The 12,330-nt window shown below is 40.6% G+C and overlaps 2 protein-coding genes across 2 annotated transcripts; one reads left to right on the top strand and one right to left on the bottom strand.

Annotated features, from left to right (window-relative positions):
* Positions 1 to 493: 493 nt before the first annotated feature.
* On the top strand, positions 494 to 6,036 carry LOC308140811 (ER lumen protein-retaining receptor 2-like). Its single transcript, XM_080510749.1, has 5 exons — positions 494 to 742; positions 2,591 to 2,691; positions 2,781 to 2,939; positions 3,056 to 3,308; positions 4,699 to 6,036. Exons 1-5 carry the CDS (start codon positions 652 to 654, stop codon positions 4,731 to 4,733), a joined length of 639 nt encoding a protein of 212 aa, XP_080366875.1. The 5' UTR covers positions 494 to 651; the 3' UTR covers positions 4,734 to 6,036.
* Positions 6,037 to 7,971: 1,935 nt separating this feature from the next.
* On the bottom strand, positions 7,972 to 9,985 carry LOC308140857 (lipid droplet assembly factor 1-like). The gene is made up of 5 exons (XM_080510807.1): positions 9,902 to 9,985; positions 9,591 to 9,689; positions 9,324 to 9,492; positions 9,078 to 9,223; positions 7,972 to 8,450 (listed from the first exon to the last, which is right to left on the bottom strand). Exons 2-5 carry the CDS (start codon positions 9,666 to 9,668, stop codon positions 8,367 to 8,369), a joined length of 477 nt encoding a protein of 158 aa, XP_080366933.1. The 5' UTR covers positions 9,669 to 9,689; positions 9,902 to 9,985; the 3' UTR covers positions 7,972 to 8,366.
* Positions 9,986 to 12,330: the final 2,345 nt, after the last annotated feature.

Genomic DNA, 12,330 nt, shown 5'->3' with positions numbered 1-12,330 from the left:
TATTTGTTAATACTTCTTTAAAAAGTACCAGTCTTGCACACGTTCTTCTTTTTTTCTTGTATTGGTGCACATGTTTAATCTTTAATTATTTTATGCCACTGCTGGTACTGAGGGATGAATTTACTTTACATATGCATGAAAATGACAATAAAGACCTTGACCCTTTGGAGTCACTTCTTAACCTCACGTGCATGTTTTTTGGACTATGGTGGGAAACCCAAACACAGGGAGAGCATGCAAACTCCCCATAGAACATCACTAACCACTGAGTCACCTTGCATTTTTCTGAAACACTGGTTCTACCTCTGATTCTTTGCGGGACTGTGTCCAGTGACGGTCCTGTGGTCCAGCTCTGCCCTCACTCCGTCACGGTCCCCACTGAGGGCGGGACATCCGCCACATCCCGTGCTGTCAATCACAGGTGTCGTCCAATCGCAGCCCGTCCCTGGGCTTTCTCCCGCCCCCTTCCACGTCGACCTGCACTCTCGCCATATTTTCAACCGTGTGGATCCCGCTGCCCGGTGCCCCGACAAACTTTACCAGGAGAAAGCCTTTACCCAGGACGGCTTGAAGTGTGACCAGTCCGCTTCGCAGTGAAGAGGGAGACCCGCAGCAGCTTCTCGTCCGTGTGTGTTGTCTCATCCCGCGACAATGAACGTCTTCAGACTGTCAGGAGATCTTTCCCATCTGGCTGCTATCATCATCCTGCTGCTCAAAATATGGAAAAGCAGGTCCTGTGCAGGTGAATGACACTTTTCGTTTCGAATTATTCGCTTCACTCTCAGCCAACACGTATGATTCTGAATGTTTCTGATTGATTTCAGCCGAGCCACGAGCTGCCCAGCAACACATGCTAACACTCATTCATTTGAGCTAAGTCGACGAGCTAACGGTGGATGGCAACCAAGAACTGTTTACCCTCACCTCGATGCTTTAAAGCAGAAAACTGCTGTCTTTAATTACTTGATATTTATTGGTAAATGCATATTTTTAAGGAAAAAAAACGTTCTCGTATCGCCTAGCTTTTTTTGTATTTGCGGGTTGCTAATGTCGGGTAACCATTAGCTGTCGGTTAAACGTGTGAGGTTTGTACGAGGAAGACTGGGATGCGTATCTCCAGCTTTATTTTTATATACATTTGTATCTATTGCCACGTTGACTTGTTTGTACTGCTGTTACACGCTAGTGGTTTGCGGTTTCGGGGCTCGATTCTTGTGGTCTGGCTTCTGACGTGGCGTTCGAGAGGGCGCTAAGGAAGTAGCTAACGTGCTAATGTGAAAAACGTTGTTTTCTGCGATTTCAGTATTGGACGTGTTTGTAGTAAACGGATAATAACTGCGGTTTCCACAGCTTCGCGGCGAGCGTATAAAGTGTTTTGACTGGGCTCACAACTGGAGGGTTGAGAGAGGGTTCAAAGTTCAGTGGTTGTGTCAGGCTTTGTTAACTGTTGGTTGAAATTGCTCAATATGGAGCAATATGTTTCCCTGAAACTCCTATCGAGGCTCGTTGTTTTTGCTAATGTTGATACTGACCAAATAGGAGTTTTTAAATGGCATGTCAGGTGAGACTGGGATCAGTCAGTGCAACAGCAGTGATTGGCACCTTCATGAGTCTCAAGCCTCAGTTTGAGTTTGTTAAACTTGATGGTGTTGCTGCAGACATTGTCACATCCATCCCAAGTATGACTACTGCTTCATACATACATTATAGCTCACAACCTCCCCCCCTCGTCTTTTTGATCTTGCATGACAGTTGCTCTAACAGCTGACTATTCCTGCTGAAGTTGATCTAACACCTCCTCCGCAATAATACCCACAGCACTCCATGCTGGAGGGCAAAGTCCTCCCGACGAGAAGGTCCTGTCAAAACACACCATTCCTCTCGTCACTCACATCCTTGCTGTTTTTATACAGGGACAGCTCCACCCTGGCCCCTCTTGGGGGGGCTGAGCAATGGGTGGAGTTTCTTGGGTGCAAGTATTGTTTCAAAAAATACGGTGCACTTCTTTGAATCAGTTTTTGTTTATACATGCATAGGATATATGCATCTTCTGGTCACAACTCTGAACGGTTTAGTGTTTTTGTTCAATATGCCTCACATGTATTTGGTGTTGGAGGGAAAACTGGTGCACCAGGTGGAAACGGACACATGACAAGTCTGTGAGAAAGCTAACCACTGCAACACTTCTCTTTCAGATTTATTTACAAATTCTAAACTGTGAAGAGTCTGGCTCAGCTCAGGGTATTTTTGTCTTGACTGTTACCAGAATGGAAATGATGTGATCAGGTCCAAATGTGCACGCACACTTAAGTACTCTTATATAAAGTTACAGGCAAGTGTTTAAGTTGAGCACTCTGCATGTATCTTCAATATTTATATAACTAAAATACTTCCAATGAGCAGGAACTGTTATATTCCTCCAAGAGAGCTGTCCTCTTGATATGTTCGTCTCATTTCCAGTAGATGTCACTGTTTATTTGAGAAGGAACCATGGTGTATATTTTAAATCAGGCTGCTTTCAACTAATCAGAAATTGACAAACTTCTTTCTAAATTGCACGTCTTGTATATATTTTTTTTTCCTCTCAAAGGTATCTCTGGAAAGAGCCAAATTCTGTTTGCTCTCGTTTTCACCACGCGATACTTGGATCTGCTCACCTCTTTCATCTCCCTGTACAACACGTGCATGAAGGTAAGGCAGCGATCACGTCTCAAGTCTTACTAACAGCCCCTCGTACACGACGTCCCTTCGTTGACGAGCTTCTCCCCGTCCTCCACCAGATGATCTACATTGGCTGTGCGTACGCCACGGTCTACCTGATCTACATGAAGTTCAGGGCCACCTACGACGGAAACCACGACAGCTTCAGAGTGGAGTTCCTGATTGTTCCTGTTGGAGGCCTCTCTGTCCTCATCAACCATGACTTCTCCATCTTAGAGGTGCGTTCAGCCTGTTGTGTTGAGGTCGAATGAGGGCGACTTTGTCACCGAACGTTAACAAATGACCGACCGTACAAGATCGTGTCGCAAATGTACTTGTTTCACTGCGTCCTCAGATCCTCTGGACTTTCTCCATCTATCTGGAGTCGGTGGCCATCCTACCGCAGCTCTTCATGATCAGCAAGACGGGCGAGGCCGAGACGATCACGACCCACTACCTGTTCTGTCTGGGCCTGTACCGGGCCCTTTATCTCTTCAACTGGATCTGGCGCTTCTATTTCGAGGGCTTCTTCGACATGATTGCCATCGTGGCCGGCGTGGTCCAGACTGTCCTCTACTGTGACTTCTTCTACCTTTACGTCACCAAAGGTGGGTTTTCATTCACTACGGCCAATAATGGTTCTGAAATGATTCTGTAACCTGGAAGCTAAATGAGATAAAACTCAAAGTAGGGGTAAAAAAACAACTTTAAATGTGCTTGGACACGCTTCAGGTTTAACAACGTTTGACATTCATATACCACCATTTTAGTGATTAGCAACAGGAAAGCGATGAATCAATATCTTTTGAGGTGCCTCCTTTACCAGCACTCACATGTCCGTGTGACGTCAAAAGATTAGCAAGAGAACGGTTGATGTGATCGTTCATTCATACCACACTGGCCCCGTAAGCATCTCCTAAATGAATTAAGATGGAAGGGATCGGACTGACAGAAACCACTGTATTTCATATCTTTTCCTCGAAAAATGACTCTTTAAAGTTCAGCATAAACTACTATGAAGTTTCAGCATCACAAATGTATTTTCTGAAAGTGATGCTTTTGGCGAAATACAAAATTCCATTATTTCTTTTTTCTTTTTCTTCTTCCACCGTGAATACGTCGATACTTGGTCCCAGGAAAAGCATAAAAGAATTCTTGTAGCCTTGAATTTGGGCATGCACGTCCCATTTCAGTGGCGTTAAGATCAGCTTGAACTTTGCATTTGTGTAAAACAAAATAGTCACATTTGGAAGAGGTTCCCTGAAGGCATTTTAAGACCTTTTTTTTTTTCTTCCTCTCACGTGAAACACTTCTTAATCAATTATAGTGACTCTGAAACTGCAGCGGTTCATATCCCTGCCTGGTTTGAATAAAAGCATGAATGTAAAGGAAACGGCAGGATTTGCTTCTCAGGGGAATAAATTATATTTACTTGTTTACAGGTCCAGTAGCTACCGTGTTGTCTTTGCAGCTGTATACATTTATTTTGATTTCTTTCTTTCATGAGCTCAATCTTTGGTTCGGTTTACTTTTCTTATTGATTGTATTCCACTTCCTTTAACCTTGAATGACGACAAATTGCATTTGTATTGTGGACAAAACAAAACATTTCAAGCTGCACTTGAGGATTTTGAACAGATTAGACCGTTTGCTCTGTTTCAGAATTTAGAAATTACATGTCGAATGAATTGAAAAATGGATCATCTTTGCTGGTTTCTTGTGGCAAGTAAACGACCACAAGCATGAGAGAGGGTGAGAAGCATCTGAGAGTGGAAAGGGGAGCAAATGTGAGAACCGGTAATTTTGTATCTGTTAAAATGTGAAGGCTCGGTAGAAGAACAAGGTCACTAGGTGTTCTCTTTCTTTTGATAAATGTCATGTTACATAGAAACACAAATGAAGAAACTCGTTCCGTGGTTAAGGTGAAGCGGTGGCTCAGCTCGCAGCTGGTGACTGTCCTAACCTGGTGTGTCGCCCCCCCCCCCCCCCCCCCCACAGTGTTGAAAGGCAAGAAGCTGAGCCTGCCAGCGTAGAGAAGCCATCGGAGGAGACGACGACTCCCAGCAGACTCAGGGGGTGTGGAGATGACATCGCGGAATCTCGTGACCTACAGCAAAGGATGCCTGAGACAGAGAGCCAACTATCAGCGGGGGGAGAGAGAAAAAAACACTAGTCTTCTTGATGATTACCGATGGAACTGGTAAATGCCAACAAGCACCAGAGCTGAACAAAGATCATCCCAGATCAACCATTGGATTTCTGTGTTCAGCGTCTTGCCTTAAGCTTCTTTTCATTGCAGTTCAAATAGGAGAAAAGGCTTTTTTCTTTTCTTTTCTTTTCTACATGCGAGGTGTATACGCTTTTCTTTTTTTTTTTTTTTTTTCCTTTTTTATATATTGTCTCAAATGGGGCCGACTTTGACTCGCTCAAGATGTACAGTCTTATAATGGAGTGGAAAAAAAAAATGTATGAGTGCCTGATGAAGACTTTGTCCAGTTTCTCACAGTGTTTTTTACGTTAGTGATTTGTTTTGATGTGGTAATAGTATGCATATACTGTAATACGTGTACCCTTTCTGATAATCATTGAAAGTGGCCAACGTAAAGGGTTTCACAGCAGTCATGTCCATTTTGTACAATTGCTCAGCATTTTAACAGCTTAGTCTAAAAATCCAGACTTTTTCTAAGAAGAAGAGATTTGTAGATTGGGCTTTAGGTTAAAGGCCTAACCAATGTAATAAGTGACTTTAAATGCCAGCAATCTTTCTGTCATAGATATCAGTATTTTCTTATTTGTAATTCAAATTAGGATGTTTACTGATCTTTTGTTCCCTCACTTGCATCGAGAAAATCCTCCACAGCTTTAATAGACATTTCCGATCTTCAAAAGGACGCTGCATTACATTTTGGATGTAGATAGAGCACAAACTTTATTCACAGCTTGTTTTTGCATCCCGTGTAATAAACTCTGTGGTGCGGTGATGAACCGTCGCTGAAATCATCGAAGCAATGTGGACGAAGCAATACTGAACGGGTTGAATAAAGACATTTCCATCGGCGGGGTGAAGATGTGTCGGACAGTTTGCGCGTTCGATTTGAGCGCGGCGTCGTCATAGAGTGAGCAGACGAACACGTCTGATGTTGTGTTGATCAATGATTGAGCAGGAGCGAGTTCATTGGGTGCATCTTTTGTTTTTTTGTTTTTTAAATTACACTTAAAAGCCTCCCATCTGCTTCTCCCAAAATAGTCATTCCTAAAAAAATATTTCAATTATCTTTTGTCTCTTTCGGTCCATCTTATTTTGCATGATATCACCTCCATTAAAGATTTTATGCGAATCACTCTGAAGTGTTGTGATTTCCTTATCAAAAGTTTCCATTTGCCAATTACATCACTTTTAAAGAGCTCATGAAATAATAAAAAAATGCATTTCTTAAGTGGATATTTTTTATCCGCTAATTGATCATCTCTTAATATGTACTGTTAAAGAAGAATAGAAGCTCTTTTCCACATTTTCTCTTCCTGTTAAACGGTGTCGGATGTCTCATGAGTCATCCTGTATTTAAAGGCATTTCTGAAGATTGCGCCTGATAGAAATGGATTATATGGTTTCAGTTTGCAGTCAGATTAAGTGTAATTGTCTCCTGAAAATGTCAGTCAAATCTTTAATGTGGTTCTTCGAGGGCCGACTTTAATAGATCGGTACTTTTATTAATCCCTGTGGGTAAATTCACAGTTTCAGCAGCATCAGTGCACAACAGAATAGAGATGTATACAATAAGGTCCAGTACCCTTTGATGTGGTGGTCCATGTCGGAGTGTGTGTGTGTGTGTTTTGCACGGAGTCGTCGTGGACGTTGACCTGTGGTCTCAGATGGTGTAGCAGCAGCTGTTCCATGGTTTTCATCACGTGTGACGTCATGGCAACCGGCCTGGAGTCGTTCAGCTGTTCAGGTTGTGGTTTCTTGGACACTGGGGCGATGCAGCAGGTTCTCCACAGCTAAGGCTTCCTCCCCTGCTCCAGGGTCTGGTTGAAGATGTTCTGTAGGGGGTCTTGGGTGGGGGAGCGGTTCCCTCTGTGCAGGCGTTGACAGAGGAGGGGGGGGGGGGGGGGGGGCAGTCGTCTGGTGTGAGAGCAAGTGAGGGAGATGAAACCAGTTTGATCGAGAAGTTGTTGAGCAGGTTTGCTCTCTCCTCTCCTCCCCTCCTCCAGTGATAGTTTTCACCACGTCCCACACTTCTCTCATGCTTTTATTCTGAAACCTGTGCTCCAGCTTCTTACTGAACAGAAACTCTGTGGAATCTGTTATTGTTTCATGGGGTGTTTTTCAAGGTTTTTCACCAGTGGTTAGGATCCAATTTAGACTTTTGTGTCTCTTCTTACGAGTGAAGGGATTATTTAAGTGCTCAACGGGTACATGTTTTACACTTTGTTACTTAAGTAGAGTTTCCAGATATCTACTCTTCACTGAGTATTTTCTTCTCTGATGATATTTAACTCACATTTGAAAAAAAAAAAAAAAACCTTATACTTTTCAATAAAACTTATCTGTACAGATGGTGATTCAGTTACACCAGAAGGGTCAAAGCAGGTGACGGTAACAATAATTTTTTATATTGATATATTTACATTTAAGTGTTTAAGTTACATCAATGCTGCTGAGATTAATAGTATTTGATGCAAAATTCTGTCAAATTGTATTTTAATTAATTAAGTTGCTAATGCAAGACTATATCATTAAACAAGTTTAATCATAACCCGTGTCGTTTGTAATGTTTAAATTGATGTATTCATGCTGGGAAATAAAGTTTTAGAATAAGTTACATTGATACAGATTATGTGTTTATGTATGCAGAAATATATATACATATGACACCCCAACCACCAAAAAAGGATATTAAAAGTCTTAAAAACATTAAAGTTAATTTATACATTAGCATTTAAGTAGATTTCAGAATCTAAACTGACTTGTCTTTACTTAAGTAAAGCAAATAAATACTTTGGAAACTCCGCAAATAACACTTTAATAACGAATAACCAAGAAACCCCCCCCAAAATGAATTAAGTACAAATACAGTCTAGGTCTTTGAACAATCGGCCTCTTGTTCACATTAAATTTGATTTCCACACTCATTCAAGCTTATTACCAGCTTGACAGTGAAGAAGAATTTGACATGGTTAAACACAGAGAAAGTTTGTATCAGTTTTTGGAAAGAAGACCAGAAACAATGTTTTCATTCTGATAAGCATTTATTGAGAGCTGTAGGTTTTATGCGTACATGTACAACACTGTGCACTATGTAACAGCAAACATAAACAGTGCAAAACAATAATCCTGACGAGCACAATAAAATAAATAGCTGCAAACAGAACACTTAAAGGCATTTTCGTACCGAAACACCTTCATTTATAGCCGCGCAGTGCTTAGTTAATTTTGATAAAGTATGCGGGGAGTCCACAGTTTCCATGTCAAGGTTTGTTAATTCAGACTTTTAAAACCAACTCATGATGCAGATGAGTGATGAGTTCTTTCAGACTACAAACTAGACAGTGATGATAAGACGAAACATTGGATGTAACTGTAACCGGATGTGTTTACAAAAATCTATAAAAACTACAGATTCCAGACTTAAGCATTCAGGGCGTTAAAATCTTCACCACACAACTTATTTTTGGGAGCGAGATGAAGAGGGAGACTGTGTTTCTGCTGACGTTTCATCGTCGCCGTCCTTCTGCTGGCCTAGACATCTCTAGAAGAGGAAAAACATGATTAGTGACAATTTGTGTCACTGTTGCTCTCACAATTGATGCATAATGAAACATACACTCTTGAAGTCAAACAGTGAAAATTTGATTTATTTCAGATTTATTAGACAATAATTTAAATATTTTGAGTCTTCTACTAGATATTAGAATACTGAATAAGAGTAGATGTTTTTCTATATTTTTAACTGTATGCCAAATCTATAAAAATCAAAAGATATAGTTAATATTACGATTTAGAAAAAACTGACAAAGCAATTACCTTTAAAAAAGAAGTGAATCACGAGCCTCCTTCTGTAATGTATATAATACTGTACATAATCTATGTTATGTGTATGTAATGCATATGGACCATGCTGTGCATACATAACAAAATATAGAGGATTTGTTTTGATTACACAGTTTGCATATGCACACATTCTTATTTTCTTTCATTTATTTATTACACTGTAAATACAGCTGCTGCTGCCAGGAGAAATAAAATTCTTGTTTATATTAGAAAAAACTCACATCCTGTTTAAAATCTAAAACTGCTTGTTATTTGTGGAGAAAGCAAACAAAACAAAGAAGGTGTGTTCCTAATACAGCTGGCACTTTTTGGGGTAAAACGTTACCTCCGTCTGACTTGTGTTATAACAGCTCATGAGTTTGGAAGTGGTTGTGTAGACAACATTAATGATGACCGCAACCAGGACGGCGAAGACGCCGATGCCGGAGAGCACACACAGCAGAGTCAATCCACCTACAAACAACAAGAACGCTGACCGAAACACAGGCAAGGAAAAGGTTAGTTTCAGCAAAACAACAAAAAAAGAAAACAAAATCACTCAAGTGCCTCAGCACAGGGGTGATGAACCTACCCTCAAAGAAGACAAAGCCTACAGCTGCCATAATGATAGTTACAAGTGCAAAAGTGAAGAAAAGTCCAAAAGGCACTGCAGCCATGGCGCTGAAGAGCATCAGTGAGAGAGCCACGAAAGGGTGGCCGCTGAGGTACTGCCCGATCCTTGAATTCATCACCTGGGCCACCTGGAGACGGGAGAAGAAAAACATTGATGATGACGAAGGAGGAGGATGAAGTAAGAGAGATGCTCCAAACTGATGTCGAGGTGAAGTCTTTGGTTTACTTTGGGATCCTCCGAGAGTCGGTTCAACAGGACCGTCCATCTCTCGTACAGCAGCTGGACTTTGCTGCTGCTCTGCATCTTTTCACACACCTGAAGAGGCTGAGAAATCAACAACATGACTGCTAAAGAAAGTCTCATCGCTCTTCTCTCAAGTTACTCCCAACTGTGTCAGTGGCTGAACCAGCCTACAAACTCAAAGCTCAGAGCACAGAGCTCATCTGTGCCTCAGCTGACATGTCTTTAACTGTCAAGACACACAAAATCTCACTTTTCTGGGATCATTTGATGAAGCTGTGCTGGCCAATACACACCTGAGTAATGGAGAAAACCCTCGGAAGATCCTCAGCAAACTTCAGATGGCAGCATATGAAACTGTGTCCTGTTGTTGCCACACATACTTATCCAGCACCAACACACCCTTCTTTTTTGAAAACACACCTCTTCCCTTCTCTTCCTCCTCCTCCTTCCTCTTCTGGAGTTTAGGCCGAGGCCTCAGAGTGTTTACTGCTGCCATCTACTGCTTACCCAACATGCTGCAGCAGCAGTGAACCGTCTTCATGGTTTTTTAGAATTAAGTACGAGTATTAAGAATCAAGTAACATCTGCGTTCAAATCAACTGCCCATCATTAATTATTATAAATTTTGACCCTTACATAATTATGCGCTTTTGCTTTTTTACTTCAGGTCAGATAAATCTTAGAATGTCCTTATAATTGATGTTTCAGAAACATGCAATAGAAGGTGGATTATGCCCAGGTAATTACAATGTTTATGACACAATGGCGACACAATAATAATCTATGTTTTCTAAATAATTACGTTTTTCTAATCAGCAGTTTTCTAGCTTTGCTACAAATATACTGACTGACTTGATGTTTTCTGAGGCATCAAAAACATCAAACACATAGGGAGTTGATGAATTACATCAATTCCCTATGTTATAATAATACCCTTGTTTTATTCGCTCCTTTTTGTTTTGCATTTTAATTTTTGCAACTTAACTGCTTTTAAAAAAGCACATATACATTGTCATATAATCTTGCCATAATCAGCTAATTTTGGTTTTCCAATATTAGTGAAAGTGTAAACTGCATATCAACTGATGTAAGTTCAGTAGGTTTTCATTTCCTCTGTTTGGCTGCCCGATGCATCACTCAGCCATCACTTAGGAGCTCATCCTTTGAGATTGTCTTCCTGATGTAATCTTGAATTTTGGAAGTTTCATCTTGAATAGTGACTCTAACTCTCACCACCATTCGGCCTCCGTCTTTTTGATGTTGAGGAGCTTTCTTGTGTTGACGACTGTGGCTTCTAACTCCTCTGGCAAGCAGATGATGTTTGGCTCCCTTGGTATTACTACTGATCTGTCCCTTGCTTGTGTATTGAGTCATCTGCCTGCTGATCTTAGCTACTATGATGCCTGACAGGGGATTCCATGTTGTACGGAGACAGGTTATTGGTTGGTAGGAGTTGCAATGGTCTTTTATGATGAGGAATGTTCCGCCTGAGGTTAAGTACTGCAGATGTGCCTCTTCTCTTAGCAGCTGGTTCATTTGCTGTTAGATTTTTCTGGAAAAAAGTCATCTTCTTCGTCTCTTGGCCCAGCATTGAGATACTCCTTGAACCGCCTATCAAAATCAAGGACATTTAACTTACTTGAGCCTTTGGCTGAAAAATGTTCAAGTGACCTCAAAAGACCACGAGACTTGTGGCCAAAAGCTAACTGTTCTGTAATGAAAACTAAAAACTCCTCGATTTTCTCAAGCTGCAAACCATCCAAGCTGTTTCCAGGCAGTACTTTCTGAGCATCAACTTCACTGCCTGATGCCACCACTCTGTGGCTCCCTTGCGCCTCTAAGTGGTAGAAACCAGTGACTACATGCTGGATATGTATGCAGAATAGATGAAGGGTAAACATATCAACTATTTCAATAAAACCGATAGATTTTAGATGTAAATCTATTGTAAATCTATTGGAATTCGATTAAAGTGGTATAAACTTATTTGATGCAGCAATCCATTATTATCAGCAATGACAGCAGTTTCAGACAATAAAGACATTAGATATTTCAAATTGTAAAAAAACATAGCAAGCACAAAACCTTATCTTTTGCCTTCTTGTATGAATAACATAAGAATTTCTGCTTTCCTGCAACCGAAATGACTGAACGTGAAGAGCATGTTCAATATGACAATAGAGGAGACTGGAGTGCAATAATGTGGTTGAAACCCTGCTCTATCAACTTATTTTAACATTCATCACAATTTATGTTCACTTTCATCCATTCAGATATGACATTGAGCCCTCGCAAACATTCAGGAAAATGAACGAATAACAATGGAGTCTGAGTCTGGTTTCTGCAAAGGTTTCTCCTTGTTGAGGGAGTTTTTCCTTTCCACAGTCGCAAACACACCTGCTTGCTCGTGTGGATATGTTGGGCTTTTCTATTTTCTCTATAACAGCAAATTGGAATGACTGTAAAGTATTTAAATATAATTTGAAAAAAAAAAAAAAAAAAAAAAAAAGTGAAATTCATGTTTATTTCTTCCCAGTGGCCAAAAGGAGGACCTGAAATGAAACAAATTAGGAGGAGATGCCAAAACACTTCACATTCTTTATTTCAGTAGAGGTCTACATGTTTGTGTCAAAACGTCTTTGGCAAAAGTAAACTTATCAATTCATTTCGTTCACTTAAGTAAAAGTAAAAAAAACGACACATTCTGAAATATGACCAAATA

Source organism: Blennius ocellaris, assembly GCF_963422515.1.
Source record: "Blennius ocellaris genome assembly, chromosome: 16".
In the NCBI taxonomy this organism is placed as follows: domain Eukaryota; kingdom Metazoa; phylum Chordata; class Actinopteri; order Blenniiformes; family Blenniidae; genus Blennius; species Blennius ocellaris.
This window is presented reverse-complemented; position numbering and strand designations above follow the sequence as displayed.

Excerpts from the sequence above, each read along its gene's own strand:
- LOC308140811 (XM_080510749.1), top strand. The coding sequence starts at position 652 with ATGAACGTCTTCAGACTGTCAGGAGATCTTTCCCATCTGGCTGCTATC. Across the intron at positions 2,692-2,780 it reads TGTACAACACGTGCATGAAG|ATGATCTACATTGGCTGTGC; the intron begins GTAAGGCAGCGA and ends GTCCTCCACCAG. Across the intron at positions 2,940-3,055 it reads ATGACTTCTCCATCTTAGAG|ATCCTCTGGACTTTCTCCAT; the intron begins GTGCGTTCAGCC and ends CTGCGTCCTCAG.
- LOC308140857 (XM_080510807.1), bottom strand. The coding sequence starts at position 9,668 with ATGCAGAGCAGCAGCAAAGTCCAGCTGCTGTACGAGAGATGGACGGTC. Across the intron at positions 9,493-9,590 it reads GACTCTCGGAGGATCCCAAA|GTGGCCCAGGTGATGAATTC; the intron begins GTAAACCAAAGA and ends TCCCGTCTCCAG. Across the intron at positions 8,451-9,077 it reads ATAACACAAGTCAGACGGAG|AGATGTCTAGGCCAGCAGAA; the intron begins GTAACGTTTTAC and ends TTCCTCTTCTAG.